Raw genomic sequence first — 25,803 nt, 5'->3', positions numbered from 1 at the left:
GATTCAGACCTCTACCCCCCCCCCCCCCTCAGGATTTGCTTTGGCTATTTGGGGTCTTTTTTGCTTCCATACAAATTTGGAATTTTTTTTTCTATTTCTTTGAAAAATGCCATTGAGATTTTGATGGGGATTGCATTAAATCTGTATATTGCTTTAGGTAATATGACCATTTAAACTATGTTGATTCTTCCAATCCAATTTCATGAAAATGAAACATCTTTCCATTTCTTTGTGTCATCTCCAATTTCTTTCAACAATGCCTTGTAGTTTTCAGTGCATAGGTTCTTCACATCCTTTGAGTTTTTTCCTAAGTATTTTATTCTTTTTGATGCAATTGCAATAGAATTTTTTTTTAATTTCTTTTTCTGAAATGTCATTGTTAATATATAGGAATGCAATGGATTTTTGTACATTGATTTTGTATCCTGCAACTTTACTGTATTTGTTTATTGTTCCTAATTTTGGTGGAGTCTTTAGGGTTTTCTCTATAAAGAATCATGTCATCTGAAAAAAGTGATAATTTTACTTTTTATTCTCAATTTGGATTCCTTTTATTCCTTTCTCTTGTCTTATTGCTCTGGCTAGAACTTCCAGTATTATAAAGCGAATAACAGTGGTGAGAATGGGCATCTTTATCTTGTTCCTGATCTTAGAGGAAAAACTTTTAGTTTTTCACCGTTGCATATGATATAGTTGAGAGTTTGTCATTTATGGCCTTTATTATGTTGAGGTACTTCTATACCCATTCTCTTGAGTGTTTTAAACATAAACAGATGCTATATCTTGTCATATCCCTTTTCTGTATTAATTAATATGATCATATGACTTTAATACTTTATTTTGTTAATGTTGTGTATCACATTTATTGATTGTATATGCTGAACCATCCTTGTGCCCCTGGAATGAACTTCACTTGATTGTGATGTATTATCTTTTTAATATATTGTGGTATTTGATTTGCTAGTATTTTGTTTAAGATTTTTACATTTACATTCTCCAGAGATATTGGTCTGTAATTTTCATTTTTTTGTGTTGTTCTTCCAGTTTTTGATATTAAGAATGTTGGCCTCATAGAATGAGTTAGTAAGTATTGTATCTTCTTCAATTTGGGGGGAGTTTGAAAAAGAAAGGTGTTAGATCTTTGAATGTTTTGTAGAATTCAACTGGTGAAGGTACTGGTTCTGGACTTTTACTTTTTGGGAAGTTTTTGACAAATATTTCAATTTCCTGATTGTTGATGGGTGTATTTAGATTTCTCAGTTCTTCATGATTCAATCTAGAAAGGTTCTATATTTCTAAAACATTGTTTATTTTTTCTACGTTATTAAATTTGGTGGTGTATAGCCTTTCATAATGTTCTTATATTTTCTTGTAATTCCTTTATATTTCTGTAGTGTCCATTGTAACCTTTCTTCTTTTATATATGATCTTGTTTAAGTATTTTCTCTTTTTTCCCTAATGAGTCTAGCCAGAGGTTTGTTAATTTTATCAATTTTTTCGAAGTACCAGTTCTTTGTTGCATTAATTTTTTCTTTTGTCTTTTCTCTATTTTGTTTAATTCTGCTCAAATTTTTATTATTATTTTGTTCAATTTTTTGTTGTTGTTAATTTGAAATATTAGGTCGTTTATATGACATTTTCTCGTTTCTTGAGGTAGACCTGTAATGCTATAAACTTCCCTCTTATTACAGCTTTTGCTTCATTCCCCCAAATTTTGATATGTCCTATTATCATTCTCATTTGTCTTTATGGGTATCTTTTGATCTGTTCTTTTCTTTTTTGACCCAGTCATTGTCTGGTAGCATGTTGTTTAATCTCCACATATTTGTGATTTTTTCCCTTTTTTTTTGCAGTAGATTTCCAATTTCAAAGTATTGTGATTAGAGAATATGCTCGGTATGATTTAAACCTTCTTAAATTTACTGAGGCTAGTTTGTGCACCAACATATAGAATACCCTGAGAATGTTCCATGTGCACTAGAGAAGAATGTATATTCTGGTGTTCTGGGATGAAAAGCTCTGTAAATATCGATTATGTCCATTTGGTCTAATGTGTCATTTAAAGGTGATATTTCCTTATTGATTTTCTGTTTGGATGATCAGTCCATTGCTGTAGGTCCCCTACTGTAATTCTGTTTTTTCACTTTCTCCCTTTAGTTCTGTTAGTAGTTGCTTTATATATTTTTATGCTCCGAGGTTGAGTGCATGTATTTGATAAGTGTTATGTCTTCTTGTTACACTGTCTCCTTTATCATTATAAAATGCCCATTTTTCTCTTGTTACCTTTTTTATCTCGAAATCTATTTTGTCTGATGTAAGTATGGCTACACCCTTTTTTCTCTGATGCCATTTACTTGGAGTTTCTTTTTCTACCTCTTCACTTTGAGTCTAAGTTTTCCTCTGCAGCTGAGCTATGTCTCCTGAAGGCAGCATATACATGGGTTTTGTGTTTGGATCCATCCTGCTGCTCTGTGCCTTTAATTGCTGGGTTCAGTCCATTTACATTTAGTGTGATTATTGATATATGAGGATTTCCTGTAACCTTTTTCTCTTTTGTTTTCTGGTAGCTCTGCATCGCCATTGTTTCTTTTCCTTTGTATTTCTGTCTGTTATTTTAGTTTGGTGGTATTTTCTCATTTTTTCCCCTCCATTCCCTGTTTTTTGGTTGTGTGTGTGTGTGTGTGTGTGTGTGTGTGTGTGTGTGTGTTATGTGTATCATTTTTAGATTTCTTTTTGATTACTATTTGGTATACACAAAAGTTTTTATATGTACATAGTTCTTTTTCTTATGATTGCATCTTATCTCCATTCACCTGTGCAAGTTAAGTACTTTCCTCCCTCCACTTTTATGTTTTTGTTGTCACAAATGATATTTTTCATGCTGTGCATTCATTTTCAAATTGCAGTAGCTCTTGTCTTCTCTTTTTTTAAAAAATGCTATTACCTCTTTTAACCTTTATAATATATTTAAGTGTTTAAGAGGCTATTGTGAATAAGAGTTGCAACTTCTTGGTTCTGTTTGTCTGTTAGTCATCTTATAGTTCTGTATTCTTTTGTCTCTTTGTGTCAGATAGAAGAGCATCTTTCAGAATTTCTTGTAATGCTGGTCTTCTGGTAAATTCTCTCAGCTTCTGCATATCTGGGAAAGCCTTTATTTCTCCTTTATATATAAAAGGTAACTTTGCTGGATGTATTATTCTTGGGTGGTGATTTCTTCTTTCAATACCTTGAATATTTGATTTCAGTCTTTCTTAGCTTGTAGAGTCCCTGTTGGAAAATCTGATGATAATCTAATGGGGATCTCCTTTATAGGTCACTGTGTTTTTTCTCTTGGCTTCTTTGAGAATTCTTTCTTTGTCATTAATTTTTGACAGTTTTAATATAATGTGCCTTGGAGCTACCTTTCTGGATTGAGATAATTAGCTTCTTGCATTTGAGGATACATTTCTTTCCATAGCTTTGGGAAATTCCTATTGATTATTTGTTTGACTAGGCTCTCTGTTTCCTTCTCTTGCTCTTCTGATATACCAATTATTCGTATATTGTTCTTTCTAATGGAGTCAGTTCTTGTAGAATCAATCTATCTTTCTTTCTTTCTTTCTTTTTTTCTTTCTTTCTTTCCTTCTTTCTTTTCTTTTCTTTTCTTTTCTTTCTTTCTTTGTCTTTTTTTTTTGTCTTGTCTTGTCTTTTTTTTTCTTTCTTTCTATTTTCTTCTTAACCTGAGTCATTTCTAGATTTCTGGCTCAGCTACCCAGTGGGGGTTGCACTCCAGTCCTTCTTTGTTATCCTGTGTTCTGGGTGGAGCCTTTGCCTAGCGGTGGACTTAGTGCAGCTTTTGTCTCTGTCCTTCTCTCCCTGCTCGCTCTGCCACCATCCTGTCTCCATTTGCTCTGATATACCTGACTTTAGATGTCTCAGTCCCATTGTGTGCTGAACAGGGATTCCTTTGTTGAATGATAGCTGTCAAACTTGTAATTTTAAGGAGACTTGCAAGTACTCTTAGGCCACCATGCTGTTGACATCACTCTCTCGAATGTCTTTTCATTGGATTGGCTGATGTTTGATTTTTTGATTCCTGAAAAGGAAATATTTCAGAGGCCAAATTTATCAGAAACTTCATGTCCTGAAATCAAAATATAGGCAGAATAAGGGAAATAAAACCCAATATTGAACATCTACTTGTGCTATACACTTTACCTGCATTTTCACTTTTAGTTTTTATGAGAACTTTGAGAAAGATGGCACTGTCCCCATATACTAGATGTTTTACGTCTCATATTAGTCTTGGCATAACCTTGATGAGCTATAACAGATGCCATTTTACATCTGTGGAAACCGAGGCTGAACGACTTTCACATATGGGCCAAGGATACAGAGGTAGTTAAAAGAAGTGGGATTTGAACTCTTCGTCTGCCTATAAGCTGGAACTCGTTCCTTTGTCACAAGCATCCTTCCTCCCATACTTCTGTCTAGGAGACCAGGATTTGAGTTGTCTAAGCCAGCTCAGAGATCAGACCTCTCTTCTTCTGAACTTATATCCTGTTAGTTGTTCCTGGATCACATTAGTGGACAGGTAGATTACTTTTTGTTTTCATTAGCCCACTGGCTCTCTACTCTGGCCTCATATTACACACCTGAGAACCTTTAAAAAACAAAAACAAAAAAACAATATTTTAGTTCCACTTACATCAAGTTGATCATAAACTCTGGGTATAGAGCCCAGCAATAATATCTTTTAAAAAGTGTCAAGGGCTTCTAATGTGCCATCAGGATAGAGGACTACTGTCATCAGGCCCAAATCAGACAGCTGACCAAAACAGTAGAAGGTACTCTTTCATATTTATTGCATTCGAGCTGGTGTGCCATTGCTATTTAGCAGCAGTGTTGCAGGGAAGCCCTGACTTTAGTAGGGCGATATAAATACTATGAAGAAGAATAATTGTCACCTCACATTCCCACATCCAAGTGCTCCAAGAACAACTCAGATGACTGTGGGCTAGGTGAGTTCAAAGTTTTCCGTGGTAAGCCCCTTTTATAGGTGAGAGAACCTACTCTTAAGGGAAAATAAATTCTGTACTAGAACTTTTCCTCTCTTAAGCAGTTTTTAGAATTGATCCTGCTCATAATCTTGAAATACTTGACAGTTAACATTACACAAAGACTTCTTGCTACCCCATTTAACCAGTCTTATTGTGACACATGTGTCTTATTCTTTCATACTCTAACAGCAAATCTATAGAGTAAAATCCTATTTTGCATATAGAAAGACCTGAATTTATATCTTATTAGAACCAATAATTACAAAACTTTCTATAGAAGATGAAGATAATTTCAGGAGTCTTTTGAAAATGATTAGTATTTCTTCTTACATTTTTGCAAAATAGTGGTTTTATTAACATTTTGAATGATTTCAGTAATTAAAAATGGAATTTTTATACGAAGAAGCATTTTTTTAAAAAGTGATTTTTTATGGGGAAATCTAGATAATTTAAAAAATGATTATATAAAGATGCTTATAGCCTCTTCAGGGTTATATGCCAGTTGAAATTCAGATGATACAATTAATGTTTTAGAACATAAAAAAAAAAGGAAATGTAGGGGTAGGATGCTAGATAGTTTATTGAATCCTACACTGGGTTAACGACTCTTGACAGTTCGAGAACCAAATTGAGAACTCTCAGCTTTGGCAGTGGTGGGAATTTGTGAGTTGTCTAGAGCAGTGGCTCTTGATTCTGCCTCCACCTCAGAATCACTGGGAGCTTATGAAACTACTGATGTCAGGCTCCTGCCACAGTGATTAAATAAAATTATCTGGCAGTGGTACTTTGACACATACTTTTAAATAGCTTCTCAGGTAATTTTAATGTTCAGCCAAGACTGAGAACCATTGGCCCTTAGTGCTGCCACTGAGATGTATGACTGATAAAGGTACAGGCATTTCCCATAAGTAATTTTGGAATTTTTCAAGGCTGGCCTTCTGAAATCTTTGAGAGCAAAGAGTTTTTCTTAATCTTTTCTGTTTCCAGCACCTCTTTTAAGTGCACAGTAAATATTTTCAAATCAGTTTTATTTCTTTTAAAGTAGTATTCCAGAATTCAAGCTGTTCTTTAGGTCAATCTGACTTTATTCCTCCAGATTAGCACAGGTCCTTATGTACAAATATTAAAATAAAGACTCACAAAAAACCAAACAGACTGTTTTCAGGAGATTTAAAGCAGGACAAGCAATCTCAATGTAACGGGATTGACTGGCTGGTAGAGTGGAAAATATTCCTGATCAGGAGCAGATGTCTGTTTGTCCAAACACTCTCCATGGGATTGGAAGAGAGTGTGAGAGATCTTTGCCTGCCAATGCTGTTTCTATACATCAGGCAGCACAGGAATAAGTACATGTTATTGTTATACCTTCAAGTAAAATCTACCTGTGCTTCTCAAGTTCAGGCTCAGTATACTCCTGAGACAACCTCAATAATGTGGGGTATGGAGAAATCAATCATTTATTTCTTATGATTTTTAAGCCTAATTCATACAGAAGCTACTGTGTAATTGACTTTACCTTTCCGTTATTCATTGATGAAATGGTGATTGCAGAGCGGGATAAATGCACGGGGGATTTAGTTTTTACATTTGTAGGCAGGGGCTGGTTCACAATATTTTATTGTTTATTGGTACTTGTTACATATAGATATTTGACTTTTTGAAAGACTTAAACCGAAACATTAAAGTGGCAGCTTAGAACTGCAAAACAGTTTGTTTATAAAACATACTGGATTGATCCTAGAGGTTTTAGAATGACTGAACTTTTCATTTACATTTATGAGGAAAAGTAAATGGATACCAATTCCAAGTGGGGGCTGTAGATAGTTTTTTTAGTTGCAACAGCAAAGATATTTGTGGCCTTTTTTTTTTGTAATCTTTATGTATCATAATTTATTCATAATACAGAAGAACATTGGTATCTTTTCTTGCTCAGCATTATTTAAATATTTTTTCAATAAAATCCCAATATCACATTGTCAATTTGCACCTCTAGACCCCTCATTTCAAGAAATATTCTTGTGCATAGCTCATTATGGATATCTCTGTGTAATAAATGAAGGAAGTGTTGAACACAGTTGATACTCGTGAGTTGGTATCATATCCTGATCTGTTTGGACTAAAATCCTAATCTTTTAAAATATTTTCTCCTTAAAGTTATACTTTATCTGTAATTAACCTAAATTTTAACTTCAAATAAAGCAGCCACTGATTGTTGTTGATATTTTTCAATTCTTATAGTATGATCCTGAAATGGGTGAAGTATTGAACATGGGACTAGGAAGTCAGATTTCAGCAGGGCTCTGCCCCAGCTTCTGTGATCTGTGACCAGATTTGTTTCTACTTAACTCTCGTCAGTCTAAAGTGGAACTGAGCTAATCTGCTCCCTTTCCCTCTAGGGAGACTAAAGATTAAGAACATATTCTTATTACTCAGTGTCATAAACTTAATGTGATCCCCAATCTCCCTCCTCTGGAAATTCACATTTGGATATCCTAACCCCCAATGTGATGATATTAGGAGATAGGGGCCTTTGGGAGGTGATTAAGTCATGAGAGTGGAGCCCTCATGAATGGAATTAGTACCCTAATAAAGGGGACACCAGAAAGCTTTCTCCACCCCCTTTTACCATGTGAGGACACAGTGTAGATTGCTGTCTGTGAACCAGAATGTGGGCTCTCACCTGACACCTAATCTGCTGGTGCTTTGATCTTAGACTTTGCAGCCTCCAGAATTTTGGAGATAAATGTTTGTTGTTTATAAGCCACCAGGTCTATGGTATTTTTATTATAGAAGCATGAGCTAAGACACTGTGCTTTGATTTTCTGAAAGAAAAAGAGTATGTAGAGAGGGCTTGGTATTGTTGCTATCAATGAACTTAGGTCTGACAGGTACATAGGTTTTAGTTTTTTTGTTTGTTTTTGTTAAATTCGCATGGTATTCTAACATTGGAAACCTATGTTTTCTTCAAAATGTAGTAAAATGAAATGTTTTTACAAGATCTTTTTCTAAAAATGATAATGTTAATGGTATGCTTTATTTGAAGGAAGCTTAATTTTCATTACTGAAATGTGGGTAGAAATGTTTCCACCCAGTGGTTGTTATGACAGTGTGGATTTAAAATACATTCCCTAACATTATCTTACAAATCTATTCAACTTCACTGGATTTTTCTTTTTAGTTAGCATTGGGCTTTTCTTCACTAAGGTTAAATAATCAAAACCTGATGTGAGAAACAAAAGTTCCACATTTGGCTCTTAATTTGTTATGAAAATGTAGCTTTTTTTTTTCAGTACCAAACACTTCGGCGCTTTTTAGCAGTAGAGGTTCAAACATTATCTGAAAGCGATGGAACAGGATGGGAATTGCCTAGATGGTTTGGCTCCCATTAAGTATAGAGGACAAGGGATGGTGTCTTCCAGCCACCCTCAGGAGGCCATAACTGCAACAGAGGACAGATAGCTCCAACACTAGCTCACGGCCTTCCTGCCTCAGCTGTGTTCAGGGGTCTTGGGGATGCCTCCTGCAGTTGCTTTGTGTAGCTTCTTGAAAGAGAAACTGAGCTGTAATGAACATAGCCAGGGACCTGCTATTAGAAAGCAACTTGCGTTGAGAGACTACGTGAAGAAGATGAAAAGACAGGAGAATGACAAGGTGTGTGTAAATGGGGTGAGTTGCTGGTCAAAGATGTTCAAAGCTTCTGAGTTGCAGAGGAACCGAGGGAGTTCTCTGTTTGGAGTTTCTCCTCAGTGCTGTCTTTTGAAGGCAAGGATGTTTTCAGTTACTCACCTGTGAGCTGTCTGTGAGGCAGTAACTGTTGGATAGTGGTGCCTACTGTATTTCCTGGGAAAAGGATCATCTGCTCAGTTTGCTATCAGACCACCAGCTAGCTATATGTTGCTGCTGGAAATCTGTGTGACTTGTTTGTCCTTGGCAGAAATAATGACAACGTGCCTTCAAACGGAAACTGCTCAGCTTGTGATGAAAATTTCTCCATTACCCGTGTTAACTTAATAGTGGCATAGAAGAACATAGCTAGTTAAAATTCACGGTAATTCAGAAAGCTCATTTAAGCCCATTTTCCTCTCCTAAGAAGGAACAAAATTAATTGCTTTTTCTGTACCTGCCCATTCAGAAGTTGGTGCTTTAATAAATGAAATGACAAAAATGCAGGTAATTTAGAGGGAGAAGGAGAACTGCCTAGGATAATGTATGGACTGTTGTCTAACTTCTCTATTGGAATAGATTTGGGTGTCAGTTAAATGGTGTTTCAGGTTTAATGAAAAAGCTGCAAAATGCAGTAAAATCAGTTTCTAGAACATGCTTAGCCCTTCCTACTTGAACACTTTGGTACTTTAGTTCTCTTTATTTGGAGACTATTTTTGTCCTTTTGAGCGGTGTATTTTTCTCATCTTGGCTTAAACATTACTTCCTCAGACAGGCCTTCCCTGGCCTCTTATCTAAAAATAAGGTCTTCACTCCTGTTTTAGTTTTTTTTTTTTTTATCTCCTACTGAAACTGTTTCACTCACTGCCATGCCCAACAACTGGCACAGTCGTATAGTGGGAGCGCAGCATTATTTGTTGCATGAGTCAATGAGAATGCTGTGATTGCTTCAGAAAACGATTTTTGATATCTAGAGCAGCTCTGTCCAGTTGACTTTTTGTGATGATGGAAGTGTTTTATATTCGTGCTGTCCAATAGGGCAGCACCACCCATATGTGGCTCTTGAGCGCTTGAAATGTGGCGAGTAAAATTAAAGAACTTAAGTTTTTGATTTTACTTAATTTAAATCTAAGTAGTCATGTGGCTAACTATTAGGCAGCACAGATCTAGAGGATGCGATTTTTCAAAATTTCCAACATTTAAAAATGTTGTCATTGAATATCATTTCATTAAACATAGGTAATTTCTGAAGCGGAAAAGGCCTTCTAAAAGCAATACCATGTATTTACACATAATAGGTGTGTTTTGTGGTTTGGGATGTAGAGGAAGATCTTACATCCTCAGTGACATTCTATGATTTAGTATTATCATTGCATTTCCTTCCATTCTTTAATTTTTATTATTTTTATTCTGCTGTATCAATTGGCTGGAGCTATCCTGGGCTTTAGTTTGAGGGAAGATTTATCAGAGAATAAAGGTTGGGTTTACTTTGCCTTCAAGTCTTAAGCAGTTTCCTTTGCATGGTTAGCCATTTTCAGCAGATATTTATGCAACAGTTGCCTATGACTGCATAGAATGACTCTGTCTTGGAGGCTAAAAGCTTTTCAAGTGAAAAGTAGGATAAAAAAAGCAGAATTAGCAGATTGAATTTTAATAATATACAGTATTAGTATTTTCCAAGCGAAGGTAGAATTAAAAAGAGACCAGGATAAACTTTAATAAATAATGAATTAGAGCCATCAGTTTTAAAAGTGCAGATCTTCAAACTGCTGGTGTTTAGTTTCAATTGTCTTATTCAAGTCTTGAAATTAGAAATAAAGAAAACTTGTAGTTGCATCTTTTAATATATTAAAATAATGAAAATGTTTTAAAGTTATGTTTCATGATGGATTTTTAAAAATCGTGTTAAATATACATATATAATTTACCATTTTAACCATTTTAAGTGTACAGTTTAGTGGCCTTAGTACATTTATATACTTGTACAATAATCATCACTATTTAAGGGAACTTTTTCATTATCTCAGAACTTTGTACCCATTGAACAATAACTCTCCATTCTCCCGTCCTTCTCGCCCTTGGTAACCACTATTCTACTTTCTGTTTATGAGTTTGATGATGAATTTTTTCGTTCCATGAAATTCCATAGCCATTGTCCAAACCAATACATAATACCTGTAACTATGTGTCTACAGGGAACATCTCTTTTTAAAATGACCTTGGTCTAACTAAATGCATAATTGCCTTATATTGGGAAATGGTAGACACTTCTTGTTAAGGACCTGAAACTATCCAATTTAGTCACTGCTTCTAGACATCACTAACCTTACATACTCACCCTGAGGAATCTCGTCTCTCATTTAAAAAAACAATAACTCTAGAAAATTACTTTTCAGTGACAGGTGGTAAAATGGACTTTCTCGCATATGTGTTGTCATGTGCTTGGTATTCAAAACCTTTTACCAATTTCCATTGAGAAAGGCAAAAAGAATCAGGAACGGTTATTTAATATTTTTAATATTTTTATCAGTATAACTTTTTTTAACATCGAGCAACTGTGCACAAATAAGCAATTTAAACTTATGGATTCCAGATGGTTTTTTAGTCATTTAATGAGTAATAGGAATTTTGGGAATTTGAAGGGAAGTGTTACCTTCACCAGATGACTTGCTCCTTGTTGCAGTGGGCGCATCACTGCACTCAGGAAACTGCAGCTCCAAGAGAGTGGCTTCCCACTGGCATGAGTGCTAAGGAGAAAGCAGCAGAGTGGGCATGTAAGGGCTGCCCTAAAAGAAACACAGTTCTGCAGTCACACCCTGCATGGACATTCGGGAAAGTTCCTGAAGTAGGTGGCCAACGAAACAGTGGGTGTTGAAGTCCTCAAACCATTTTAGCTGGTGCATGTGGGGAAGGGGAAACGGACACGAAATGAGGCAAAACTGATGGCAGAGGCCACCAGAGTTTAGACTTATAGGTGGGAAAAAACAGCTGTAGTTGTAGGTCTTGGGAGCATTTCTGTTCAGCAGATGTGCATACGGAGTATAGTTCCGGGGAGGGAAGTGGCTCGGCCTGTGGGCAGCACTTTGATAGATCAGGGGGAATTTGGGCCTTTTGCAGCTTAGTAAAGTTGTGCTTTAGAAGGGCTAGTTTGGGCATGGTGTGTATGCAAGATAATTATTTAAATGAAAAGTGGTTAAAGGCTGATTAATTATCTTAAAGATACCGAGTGTCTCTAAACTGTTGGTTGTGGTGAGAGTGGAAAAGAGAGCCAGAAAGAATTCACAGGCTTTACAGTTTGAATATAGGGAACGAAGGACAGGGATAACTCAAGAGTGATCATAAAGGCATTAGGCTGTAATGCATAGCATATAAAATTCAAAAGATATCAATGAAAAGTAAGCCTCTCACTATCTCTGTCCCTCAGCTCTTACCACTGTACGTTTCCTTATATTTGTGTGTAAAAGCATAAGCTACGTTTATTTTCTTGTTAAAAATGTTAGCTACCATGCATGGTAATTAATACCTTGTTTTTATCATTTAACAGTGTGTCTTGGAGATATCCTGTGTTAATACATGTAGAGTTGCCTCATTCTTAATTTACTTACCCAGTACTCAATTAATAGAAATGTATTTCCTGTCTTTGGTTCTTACAAATCGTTTAGAGAATGTTCTTGTTCAAGTATCATTTTGAAAACATACTAATAAGTGTATCTGTAAATTTAAATTACTACAGATGGATTGCTTAATTAAAAGATATGTGTGACTTAAATGTTGATAGATATTGCCAAATTGTCTTCCATAGAGGTTTTACCAGCAATGCCTGTTTCTTAGACCTTCATAATAGTATATCAAACAATATCTCAATCTGTAGATTAAACAGTATCTAATCGTCATTTTTAATTTGTATTTCTCTGAGTGAGATTGAGCATCTTTTTATAGAATGTTTCTGGTAGTTTCTCATAAATCATGATTCTGGAGTTTTGTTGGATATATAGTGGGATACTATTAGGGCATCAGTCTTCTATTCCAATTTTGTGAAGAGTTTGTTTTAATGAAGAGTGAATGTTAAATTTTGTCAAATGCCTATATAGCATCTGGGGAGCTGATCATATGATTTTTCTCTTTTGATCATAGGGTAAATTAGAGGACTAGATTTACTGTCTTGATTTATCCTTGCATTCTGTGGATGCTGGCCACCCCCCACCCCCTCTGGCCATAGAATAGTATTCTCTTGGTGGTTTCTGTTAATGTTTTGTTTGGGACTGTTGCAAATTGTTCATAAGTATCTTACTAATCATTGATATAGCTTTTCAAAGGTCACCAGTAACCTCCTAGTGATTAAATTACCCCTCACATGATTTATGGTCTTCGTGCCTCTTCATTTAGGCTGTGGCATTTCACACCCTGACCAGTATTTTCACCCTGCCTTCTTGAAATGCTCGCTTTTCTTCTTGGGTACTGTGAGCTGAGCTGTCAGCTCCCTGGTGGCTTCTCATAGTGCCTCTGTCTGCCCACAGCCTCCCTCCTGTACCCTCGTCTTTCAAGTATGAGATTATCACTAAGAGTGACCTTTCATATCACTTAACATGTCCATCTGCATATCTGGCCATCACCTCAGAGTGTGTCTAAAATAAACTCATTCTTTACCCCCCACCCCAAATCAGCTAACATTTTCTTCGTGATCCTGACTCTAGCATGTATTGAGCCGCTGCTGTGTGCCAGGGCCCTGAGAACCCAGCTAGCAAAGGGAAAAAGTGGGAATAAGTAGCGCAGGCAGCAAATGTAGATTTCTTTTTCAAGAAATGTGATGCGATAGAGAAAAAGACATGCTTTGAAGAGCTTAACAGGAAAAGAAGTTAAGGGAAGCCTGATTTCTTTGAGGTGGGGAAGCAGTCAAAGGTGAGAGGTATTCGGTATGAGAATTGAAGAGGTTAAGGAGAGCAATGCCTAGGAGGCAACGAATGGAATCAGAAACAGAAAGGAGAAGGCAGAGACTATCCAGAGGTATACCCTGAGAGGAGAAACGTTGGACACAGGAACGTGAGGCATCTGTTAATGAAAAAGGTGGGGTTCGGTTTTTGAAGAGAATAGACGTTTTAAGTCCTCTGAAAATTTTTCGTAATGTGTGCTATATCAATATTAGCTAAATCCTGTTCTTAACTACTTTTGATAGATTCTTCAAGTCTGTAGGTGGGCATGGAGGACCATCAAGGGCTAATCTTCACATACAGGAGACACTCATAGTTCTTTAATTTTAGACTGTGTCTGTAAGTACATTTTTTTTCTATTCAGGGAAAACTTTTTTTTTTTCTGTTCTCTCTTTTAGCAGTTTAGCATCAGAAGCGTTAGGGCAGGTAGAGAAGGAATTCCTCTCTCTCTCAGTGTCATAAAGCGTTTAGGCCATTTTCAGGTAGCTTTCATAGTGACCGTATCTATGTGGTAGCAGTGAGCCATGCACCCCAGTGAGCAGGCTGCTGTGCTGACAGAAGCCTCTCACCCAGCGTTGCACTGAATTAATGGTTGCAGGATGCTGCTCCTTTTCACAGGACTCCTTTGCTCCAGTCGTTTGCCCTTAATGTTCAGAAAGTTCATATATGGGAATTACTATTCTTACATTTTTCTTTCTCCTTCTATTTCTGGTCTTATCCACCTGCTTAGAATACATCTATCCCTCTTTTTGCAATATAGCATTTCAAATACTATGTTAGTATACCCTTCTTATGTCTTGGCTTCCCCAGGCTAAACTATTTTTTTTGCTCCTCTTCCACAAAATACTTGATTTGAAGACACTTTATACTTCCACAGATATACTGTAATTTCTGTAGGCTTGCATTTTAAAGACGACATTGGACTACTTATTTTTAATGAGGGCACACTACTACCTTTTCTTTTGTTCACAAATGTAATTGTAATCTGACTCACTGTCTGTGTTCACTGATAGTAATTTCTAGTGCTTTTTGTGAAGGCATTTAAGAAGTTTATACTTCTCTTCAGAATATAAAGTACTTTTCTCTGCCCATGGTCCTGCCCTGTCACTCTATATATGGAAAATAAGTATATGATATGTGTATGAATGTGTGTAAGTGTAAATATATACATAATTATGTATACTAAGTACATACATAAATATATGTGTAAGAATATAGTATATAATATAATGATGTGTATGATATAAAATACATAATTATATATACTTTGTATACTATATACAATTATGTGTATAGCAAAGCTTATATATGTTTTGTGTGTATATGTGTGTGGTGGGGGGGGGGAGAGAGAATGGTTTTCTACATCTTAAATAATTGCCAAATTAATTTTGGTGCCGCTTCAGAATCTTTGGAGTTGTAGACACCTCCTGGGTCTCATTCCTTCTGTGTATCTGAGTGAGGAAACCTGGGTCATGTCAGATCTATCTGGAGAAGAAAGGCTGTGCTTGTGGCTGTTGGGTCTGACCTTGTCTGCAGGGCACAGAGCATGGCCTTAACCAGTAACTTGTCTCTGTAGACTGCTGCCTGATAAGCTCTGGCAAGGAGGTATCTTTAGGTAAAGAGCCTGAGAATATCTTTTATTACATGGGAAGATAAATTTCATTTCATGTTGATTCTTTCCAAAGGAGAGCACTTCTTGGGTTTGGGAAACTCTGATAGCATATATTTGTATTTGATTTTGCATATTGAACAGAGACGTTTCCTTTCCCTAAGGGCTTCTCAGACAGCTTCATAGGGAATTGGGCTGTAATCATTTGCTGTAGAGTGTGTCAGAGAAGGCAGTGGTATAAAGAAAAAGAAAATGGTGGAATGGGAAGATGGAAGATTTGAGAGTAGGGGCTTATACTCATTATCATCCTTTTCTGGTACTCAGAACAGCTTATCAAATTGTCCTAAATCCTTCTCGAAGCCTGTTTCTTCCTAGTTGAATTCTCTCTTCCCGGATTCTCTATTTGGTACCTAAGAGTAGCCCTTTTTCCTTAACTACTTCCACTTGCTCTCCCCGGGCTCCACAATTAGTCTTCCCTGGGTCTGGTGCAAGCCTGCAGTAGGGGTCATTCAGTCTTCTGTTCTTCTATGATTTCCCTACCTGCTAGCCACCCTCCCAGATCCAGAATTTTTTAGAGTTGACCTACTTTCTGACAATGTCATTTTCTTCTTTGTAGTACCTTATAGTATGCTACAAATTCCATGTCAGAAATAGCTCAGTTTATATGAATGGTTAGGTAGAAACCTCTTCCAGGAAAAAACACCATTAGTACAAATGGGGAATTCTTTAAAATGAGCTTTCCTCAGCCTCCTGTGGCTCCAATCCCCTTTTCTAGTTAGTGCTTTGTGGCCACACTTTTCGAAAATGTTCAGCTGTTGACTCTACTGAAGGCAGAGGATAGGGATGAGTAGAAATGAGACCATTGAGCCTTCTGCTTTTTAAAATATTTGACTTCCCAATTGTGGGTATCTGCCTGGTTCTCCTATAATGTTTTCTTTATTCCTACCCTTTTCTTGTCTTCTTTCTTCCACACAGCCTGGCTTGTTCCCAGAGCCCTCCTTATATTTATCAGGGAGTGTCACTATATCCCTGATGTTCTTTCCCACTGCTCAATGGCAATGTCACAGTTATGACTGGGTGACAAAGATTTTGTTCTCTGAGTTGTGCTTTTCCCCCTATGCTGAGCCCTGTGATTGTCTGTCATACCTCGTCCAACCATCTACTGTGAGTTTTTGCTGTCTTCTTTTGGTTTCTAGTCAGGAGTTTGGAGCAACTTCTTATGATGCCTCATTTTTGGCCTATTGAGGGCCAGGTTGACCTCTCTTGTGCTCTGAACCCTTCTTACCAATTATGTTTTTGACATTATGGGACCTAGTCATAACCTATGATTTTGAATAAATGTAGCTTGATTCTCCCATATGTGCAATGTTCTCTGTGAGGGTGGAGCAAAAATATTGCAAGGAAGCGAATCTCATTAGCATATACAACTTTTTGGATCATCAAAATGTTTTGTGCACACACACATAGGTATTCCTCTTTGTGACATTTTACAAAGTAGTGTCTAGCCTGATTTTTCTATTAAATAATACGCAGGCTCTAGATTGGATATGTTTTAATTTTTAATTTAGGGACTGGTACCCTAAATGTTAAACATAGTTATCAGTTCAGTTTATACACTTTCTGTATTTGTCCTTATATTTGAGATCTAGGCGACTAGATTTGTGATCAAGAATTTGTATTTGAGCATAGTTATCAGTTCGGTTTATACACTTTCTGTATTTGTCCTTATATTTGAGATCTAGGCGACTAGATTTGTGATCAAGAATTTGTATTTGAGCATAGTTATCAGTTCGGTTTATACACTTTCTGTATTTGTCCTTATATTTGAGATCTAGGTGACTAGATTTGTGATCAAGAATTTGTATTTGAGATCCTTTGGCTTAGAAGGAGACAGAAGAGGAAGGAAGGAAACAAGGACCAAAGTTTAGGAAGGGAAGGGAGCAGTAATGGACAAAGAATGGAAAAAGATATGTGTGTGGTGGGGGCGGGGGATTGATTTATCTTGGAGAGTAGGATGAGGCGTTGGTCGGGCTGTGCAGAACTAATATTTCTCAGGAACCTGATACATGTCAGACACCAAGCTATGCACTTTTTTGTATGTTACATCCTCATAATAACTTTGGTAAGGTAGATATATAAATTATTTGTAGTTTCAAAGAAAAAAGGGAAAGAAGTTAAGATGATATTGAAAAAGAACTTCTAAAAGTAAAGAAAAAGTATTGCAAGGAAGCTTATAATTTATTGTTAATAATTATAAAGTTAATAATTTATAGATTATTAGAAGTGAACATTGCTTCAGTGGTAACTGTCATCGTATTTTTATTCTGATATTTTTGGGGGGCAGAAGGTAGAGTCTTAGGTAGAGTTAAAATTTTTAAAAAGTTGGTTGTTAGGTTGGGCACATCAAGGCTCATGGAAATCTCTACTTTTGTGTATGCTTGGAAATTTTCATAATAAAATTTTTTTTTTTTTTTTTCTTTTAAACTGACCAAGCACCTATCTGATCTCAGAAACTAAGCAGAGTCGGGGCCTGTTTAGTACTTGGATGGGAGACCACCTAGGAAGGTCAGGTGCTGTCGGCGTAAAAAATAAAAAATAATGGATTGTAAAATGACAAGTTCCTTGCAATCTGTGAGGTCAACAAAGGGTTGCCTCACCTAAAGCAAACAAACAAACAAACAAACAAATAAAATGACCAAGCAAAAAAGCGAATTAGTCTTGGTTGTGATAAAAAGTGAGAGTATTTCTAAATAGCAGAGGGACTTTTTTCTCTTTTTCCCACTATCAGACCTTTTATTTTTATTTTTATGTTTATTTTTATTTTTTAGGTGAGGTAACCTTTGGTTGACCTCACATTGCAAGGACCCTGACAGCTTACAATTCCTTATTTTTTTTATTTTTACACCTATAGCACCTGGCCTTCCTAGGTGGTCTCCCATTCAAGTTCTAACCAGGCCCCACTATCAGACCTTTATAATCGATCACATTAGCCTATGAACCTATTTTTTGAGGCAGATTTGTTAAGTGAAGTGGTCATTTCAGCTTTATGTGTGAAGACTGCAGAAATTAGGTGGTTTCTTCATCTTCATCCAATTACAATGGTATTTTTGCCCCAAAGAAGGGACATTTATATTAGAAGAAAGCCCAGGAAGAACTGACTCATTGCAGAAGGTATAGAACTCCAAGGGACAGGATCAGAATCTAGTCATTGAGTATCTGTTTCATTAGAACACTGTAGTGGGGACTGGTGAGAGTTACAATGGCAGGAAAATAAGATAGTAGCTGACATTTATGGAGAGCTTAATCTATGCTGGACACTCTCTAAACACTTCACATATGTTTAATCCTTACAAAAACTCTTGGACTATTCTTTCTTATTTATTTATTTTTATTGTGGTACAAAGTACGAAAATTACTGCCTTAATCATTTTTAAGTGTATAATTCAGTGTCATTAAGTACATCCACATTGCTGTCTAAACTATCACCACCATCCATCTCAGAACTTTTTCAGTTTCTCCAGCTGAAACTCTGTACCCATTAAACACTAACTCCCAATTTGGCCCTGCCCTGAGCCACTAGCAACCACCATTCTTCTTTCTGACTGACCGTATGGGTTTGAGTACTCTTAAGTACCTCGTACAAGTGAAGTATTTCACCTTTTGTCACTGGCGTAATGTCCTCAAGTTTCCATCCATGTTGTAGTGTGTATCAGATTTTACTTCCTTTTTAAGGCTGAATATTATTTCATTGTATGTGTATACCACATTTTATCCACTTATGTGTCAGTAAATATTGATTGTTTACACGTTTTGGCTATTGTGAATAAGTTGCTACAAACATGGGTGTACAGATGTATTTGAGTCCCTGCTTTCAGTTCTTTTGGGTACATACCCAGAAGTGGAATTGCTAGATCATATAGTAATTTTATGTTTAATATTTTTAGGAACCATCATATTGTTTTCTACAATGGCTGCACCATTTTACATTCATGTCACCAGTGCACCAGGTTCCCAATTTCTCCAGACAAGCAGTAGGTGGTATTCTTATTTCAATGCTATAGAGAGGAACAGAGAGGTTTAATGAGCTCACCTAGCTAACATGGGCAGAACTGAATTTGAACCCCATAGTCCAACTCCAGAACTTTTGATTCACAGGTAAGATGAGGCACAGAGGCATGAATAAGGGCACTGTGACTAAAGCGTCGGGGCCTGCTTTCAGAGTTCATGTTGTTAAGCACTTAGATTTAGCAGTTGGCCTGCAGGCCTCTCTCCCTGCCTTCCTTTCTCCCTTACAAGTGTTCTTTCAAAAAAATTCCATATTTATAGAAAGATATTAATATTTGAATATCTCTATGTGGTTTTGTCCCTGCTTTTCTAAATTTGTGCTTTAAAATGTTCTGCTATTTAAAATATCTTAAAAATATATGAAATATGATTGATTTTCTTTTTAGCTAGATTTCTTGAGTAAAATTTTGCTTTTAAATGTTTTGAATAAATCCAAATAGATTCTCATGGAGTATTTTTTATATATTTCCTCTCTAGCTACCTCTACCAAGTTTGAAATAAAAGCAAACAAAACTAAAGTTGGGTTTAAATTGGGGGGTATCAGTGGTAAACATTGAGGACTTTTTAAAATTCAATTAAAGTGAATTTTCCAGCTTTATCAACAGAGAAGCAACAGCTAGGAAATATACCTCTTCCTTTAATCCCTGTGTGTATTTTGCTAAGAAGGTGTACATTCCTTCAGTGATCACCAGGAGCTTCGTGACATTCTGAAAATAGTGTCATCTTGAGTGATGCTTGCTAAGCTGGGCCCTTGTATCAATTCTTGTTACAGCCTATCTCCAGAATTTATATTGCTTCCAGGAAAGTGCCCCTGAAAATACAGACCAAGGGGCCTCCTCGACTGTGCTCATCTGGGCAGACCCTATGAGTGAGTGATCTTCTATGCTGCATTTTTAGAGGGGAGGGGGCTGGGTGTATATGGGCCCGAGCCCTTCTTCCAGAGTTGGTGAGTGGCTCATATAGTATACCATCATAACTAGGTGTTAGTTTTAGACAGAGGCTCCTGGTCGCAGCATATCAAGGGCCCATAGTTATGCTAAGAGGAAGTCTCTGATCTGGAGGGTATCTTTAGAATAATCTCTAATTTGGTGCTTCCCAACCTTGGCTATTCACTGCAGTCTACTTGGTGAGATTGAAAAAATAATCATACTGGAGGCCTACCTCTGAGATTTTAATGTAAGTGGCTGATGTGTGCCCTGACTATTGGGATTTTTAAAAAGTTTCACAGATGATTCTGATGTTTATGGTCAAGGTATAGGATCATCGCTCCAATTTCTCTTGAGTACTTTGTTCTTTGGGCTTTTATTAAGATTTTTACTATCACAAAAGATACAGAAATGTCTGTTCTCAGCATGTCCTTATTAGCAGGATTGCTGGAAAATATTCTTCAGATACAAAGGTAATCTCTTCTATTTTACTTGTGGTGGAAAACTATTTTCATATCCTTATGGAGTATGTCTTTATTATATTCATATAATGTAGTGCTGGTTACTGGAGAGGACTGGTCTCACTTACTTTTGAAGAGCCTTGAATTTAGGAATGTAGAGGAAGAACAACTATTTGCTCACCTAAATTTCAATATAAGCTCCTGGTCACTTTCTGAGTTGTTGTAATGACATTTTTATTTTACAAACTGAAGGCCGATAACGTTTGAGCTGACATTTTTGTCATTCCTGAAGGCTTCTTATTTAGAGCCTCACCATTTCTAGTGCTTGCCCTCTTGTTCATTTAAATACTCAGCTGTTTCGTTACTCTGGGAAATCTGGCTGTATCTTTGAGTAAACCGCATAGTTAATCTGAGAGTCCTTTGGTTTAGAGGAATGCTTTGTCTTAGCCCCTCCTGGGTCCTGGGAGTTTGTTTAAAAAGATAATGATGGATCTGGCATTGTCCTTCCTGTGTTGGACTGTCCATTTAAGATTATTGATGTAAAGTTCATCAAAGTTTAGAGATGAGATTTGGGGTTTGGGGAAACAAGTGTTTTTCTTGCTTCGATTTTGTTTTAAAAATGAGTATTTAGATGTAAAATGTTAAAACCTAGTCCTTGTTTGTAGTATAGGTTTTCCCAACTATCCTGCTATCCAGAGGTAGGGTGTTCCCGTGAAACCTTTCCTCAGCCAAAATGGTGTAAAGCAAAGAAGTAATTAGCATTAATTCATATGGTAAATTGTTTGAGTGTGCCTAGATTTAAAAAATAACCTACTAAATCATTCCAGATACACTTAATTACATCTAGTTTTATACTATGATAAATAGTATAAATTTATCATACTTAGGAGCTTTCTTAGGCTTTTCTGATATCTCCGGACACATCTTGCTAACGGATGCACAAAATAAATTGAGATAAAGTACAGATGTTCACAGACACACCTCAAAGCTGTGGTGGCTTGGTGATGAGATGCTGAATGTAGTAGCTCCCAGGGAAGGAGCTTGTAGACGCGACTCTTGCTGCTCGGAGTCATGCTACCTCTATAACATCTCAGATGCTGAATGCTATTCAGGTGTCCATTATCGTTATTTGACATTTATATACATTACCAAATGGTCCTCATGATAAGTCTAGTTACCATCTGTCACCATATAAAGCTATTACAGTATTATTGACTATATTCCTTACATTCTGTATTACATCCTCGTGACATTTATTTCCTTTGAATTTCTTTCAGTTAGTGAAAACAGGTACTAATGTAGGTCTTTCAAAAAAGCGAAGTAGCATAATGAGAACTTTTGAAAAGTGGGGCATACCTGTGTTCTATTTATGAGAGCTCTGTCAGCAGTTAGAGCAGAAAACAGGTGTGATCCATGGTGGCTTTCCTGCTGTGTATCTTTTAGAGATCTCACTTAAGGACAAAGTGATTGGGTTATCTGGTAGTTGAGGACAAGGACTTTCTTACACAGTCCAAAACCTTTTCAGATATAGGCAGAACAGAGAAATATATACATGTGTATGTGTTTGTACATATAAATATATATATATATAATATGAATGCGTAGCAACATTATGAATATATTCATACATAGCTACTGATTTCAGAGTGACAGAGGAAGTTCTCTTAGGGACATCTGCCACTGACCCTTCTTTTTTTTTTTTTATTTTCAAAGTGCGGGACATTTGGGGTTGATGTGGTATTCACATTTAGATAATTTCATAATAGTTTAGGGACTAAACTAGGACGACAGGTCTCTTTTTACATTTGTGTGATTTCTCTCCTTAGTTAATTACTTCGGTGACAGGTGTGTATGGTTGTGGGAGACAGAGCAAAAACACTGTTGAATGAGAGGGACAGATTGCTTAGATAAAAGGCAAGGGCATCTGGTCATTTCTGATGTCTTAGAAAATGAAGGCTGTGCTCCCCAGGAAGGACTTTGAGGGGCTTGTGGATCATTTGGTTTAATTGATTTTTCTGGTCTCTATTCTCATTTGTTTTCCCTCTAATTATTCCTTGGCATTGACCTCCAGGGTCCATTTGGTTACACATGCTGCTAGGGAAAAGTCAAAGGTTATAGCAATGGAACACTTAATTTTCTTTTGCCTTAATATTGTTTTTAACATGCTGTATGTTTGAAATGAAAAAGACAGCAAGATACCAGCAAATTCTGTTTAAAAACATTGTTTTGTAGAGGCTGTTCTGCCAGTTCCTCCTCTTGTACCCATCCCACCTTACCTACTTCCTATTTCAAAGCCAACATTATTTCTAAGAAAAAAAATTTAGAAATGATTCCCTACTATCAATAATAGCTTGTGTCATCTTCATATAGGAACTATAGAATCCAATATATTATGATAGGATGAGGAGGGGCCACTAATATAACTGTAAAACAGTTTATTTACTTATTTTTTTTTTTATAAAACTAACGAATATTCCATTTATTTGAAAATAGGGATAACTTTTACACAAAGGTAAAGATAGTGTCAGATAGTTACAGTGGACTACCTCCTCTATGTCAGACTTTCTATGTTGAAAACACAAAGATGAATAGGACATGGGCCTACCCTCTAAGAATCTTCCAAGGAGCTCCTTTTGCCTTTTATCCTCTTAGCCATACACTCTCCCATAGTGATTCACCCCCATCTTTCTCCTTGTTCACTTACAGATGCCAAGGCGAGAGTTTTTTCACATCTTGGTGTACTCTTTGGAGTGCAGTGCTCTTTTCATTGTGGATCCCACCACTCTGTGTGTGGTTCTCGGACAGCAGAGTTTCAGGTCCACCTTCCACAGGCTAGAACTGCATTATAACAAGAACCCCAGGCACCTTAGACTTAGAAAATGTGGTAATACGCAGATTCCATTTCAGTTGGGCTGGGTGTGGCCTGAGAATCTGCATTTCTGATGAGCCCCCATGTGACGTCAGTGCTGGCTGAAACTGTGGACCACACTGGGGATAGGAAGGCTTTCCTTTAAAGAGCCTATACTTAATCTCCTCTAGTGTCAGAGAGTAGCAAAGATGTTTAGCTTCTCTGATAATAGAGGCATAGTGTAGGTAGCTAACCAAGTACTTCTGGCCTAAATGGAGAGACAAAATTTTTAAAAAGTGCCTGCTTACTATGTGTTCGACATACCTCTCAGCTTTATTATTAACACAATCTTATGTTATGAGGTAGGCACTATTATTATCTTTATTTTACAGATGGGGAGATTGAGGCACAAAGTTAAGTCGGTTAACCAAAGTCACATGAACTAACAAGTGAAAGATTAGGGCTTTGAACCCAGGCAGTGTGGCCTCAGTGCACAAGCTTCAAAAGGATAGCTGTGTGCTTCCTCTCTGTCTAAGATATTACATTTATAGGAAAGATGAGTGAGATCATCGCTCAGAAATGAGATCTTGGCATCTTGGTTTGGGTACTGGGGAGGTTCCAAAAGGCAAGCTGAGTACAGGTGTGCGGTCAGTATAAGGAAGGTTTAACAGTAGAGTGTGGAGCCATGCTGTTCATTTTTAATGGACAAGACTAATGGAGGAAGGAGAGACAGGTAGTGTGCCAAGAGCTGAGGAACAATATGACATGTGTAGCAAACTTTACATTCAACATTACGAAGCATCAGATACTGACTGCGGTTTACATTTATACTTTCATTTAAATTTTATAATGATTTTATGACATAGGTACAAATTTTAAAGATAAGGAAACTGGTTTGGAGAGATTAAGTAATTTTTCTAGGGTCAACAGAGAGTAGGTTAACATAATTTGAATTTTGTCAGTTGTATCTGATTTCAAAACCTGTTTCTAAATGTTTTTTGGTTTGCTGTCTTTCTGAGCAAGGACTTGGAACAGAAATTAAGATATTGGAGAGGTCAGAACTTGTGGTGTAAAGAGGTGCTTGGCTACAGGGACCAAGGTAAGAAGAACACAAGAGCAGCAAGGCAGAGAATGTATAAGATTCACTCAGTGTTGGCCGTTTAAAACCGGACTGGAGTTTTCTAAGATCTCCCTTCGTAAATCTGGTCCCCATGTTGGTCACAGGGCTGAAACTGCATGTGGGGGTTAAGTGGCTGCAAGTGTAATTCCATTTCCATCTGATGATTAATATTTGTGAGCACTGAACACTCTCCTTGATGTCCTGTGTCCTTTATCCCTGAGTCAGTCCAAGAGAAGAGAAATCTGCCCTCACTTTGACCTCCTGTTTCTTAGACACACACATGTGGCAACACTGGTGGTTCACCCCTTGCATCACCAGAAGTGAAAGATGGTTTCTTTCTTCCCCCAGTCTTTATAATCACTGCATTTCTTGCCATAGACATCCCTTATTGCTACAAATGTGAAAATCTGAGCTTATTTACTTTAAATAAATTCTTATAGCCCTGTGTGACCCCATATAAATCTCTTAAACAGATAACTAAGCTGACAGCACGTGTTGTGTGCCCAGAGAATTCTCTGCCTCGGGATGCTCGTAAAGGAGGAAATTGACTGGGGTTAGCAGATGGGCACTGCTCATTTTTTGGCAATCATCGACAAGTATGCAGCACCTCCAGGTGGCTCTCTATGAAGCTGTCCTGTGCACAGGCTCCTAGCGCCCCATACAATGCGGAATGCTGCTGTTCCTCTCCTCCCTGGGTAAGACAGCGGTCTGTGCTGTGTGATGTGGCCCCTTTCCTCTTTTTCCTTATGATCAAAGGTTTGATTTCATTTTTTTTTAAAAAAGATTATCTTGTAATGATAGGGACATCAGAACTGTATTATAAACAAAAAGTTTGAAGGGAGAAAACACCCTATTTGCCATCCTAAAATTGAGATGACTAGGTTTTAAAGTTTTCTGCAATAAAATGCACCTGTTGTTTTGTATCTGCATTTTCCTTTCTTGCTGTATAATCTCTATAATTACCATTTTGATGGTTGCATAATAGTCTTTCGTGACGATAAACTATTAATTATTTAACATGTTGACATGTACATTGTTCCCAACTTTTCACAATTATTAATAATACTTGGAGGCTTATCTTTGTTTCTGTAACCATTTCTATATATTGAATTAGTTTCTTAGGAAAGAGTCCCAGGTGTGGCAT

The 25,803-nt window shown here is 36.9% G+C and overlaps 1 protein-coding gene across 6 annotated transcripts in view; it reads left to right on the top strand.

Annotated features, from left to right (window-relative positions):
- FARS2 (phenylalanyl-tRNA synthetase 2, mitochondrial) overlaps positions 1-25,803 on the top strand; it is a 442,133-nt gene that overhangs the window by 14,829 nt on the left and 401,501 nt on the right. For 3 of the 6 annotated variants that reach the window (XM_036229283.1, XM_036229447.1, XM_036229413.1), the window contains exon 2: positions 25,133-25,354. The exons of the other annotated variants lie outside the window; for them this stretch is intronic. In XM_036229283.1, coding sequence (XP_036085176.1) covers positions 25,330-25,354 — 25 coding nt within the window. In that variant the 5' untranslated portion in view covers positions 25,133-25,329. The remainder of the gene's footprint in view (positions 1-25,132; positions 25,355-25,803) is intronic. 6 annotated transcript variants of the gene reach the window in all.

Source organism: Rousettus aegyptiacus, unplaced genomic scaffold, assembly GCF_014176215.1.
Source record: "Rousettus aegyptiacus isolate mRouAeg1 unplaced genomic scaffold, mRouAeg1.p scaffold_m13_p_1, whole genome shotgun sequence".
Classification (NCBI taxonomy): domain Eukaryota; kingdom Metazoa; phylum Chordata; class Mammalia; order Chiroptera; family Pteropodidae; genus Rousettus; species Rousettus aegyptiacus.
This window is presented reverse-complemented; position numbering and strand designations above follow the sequence as displayed.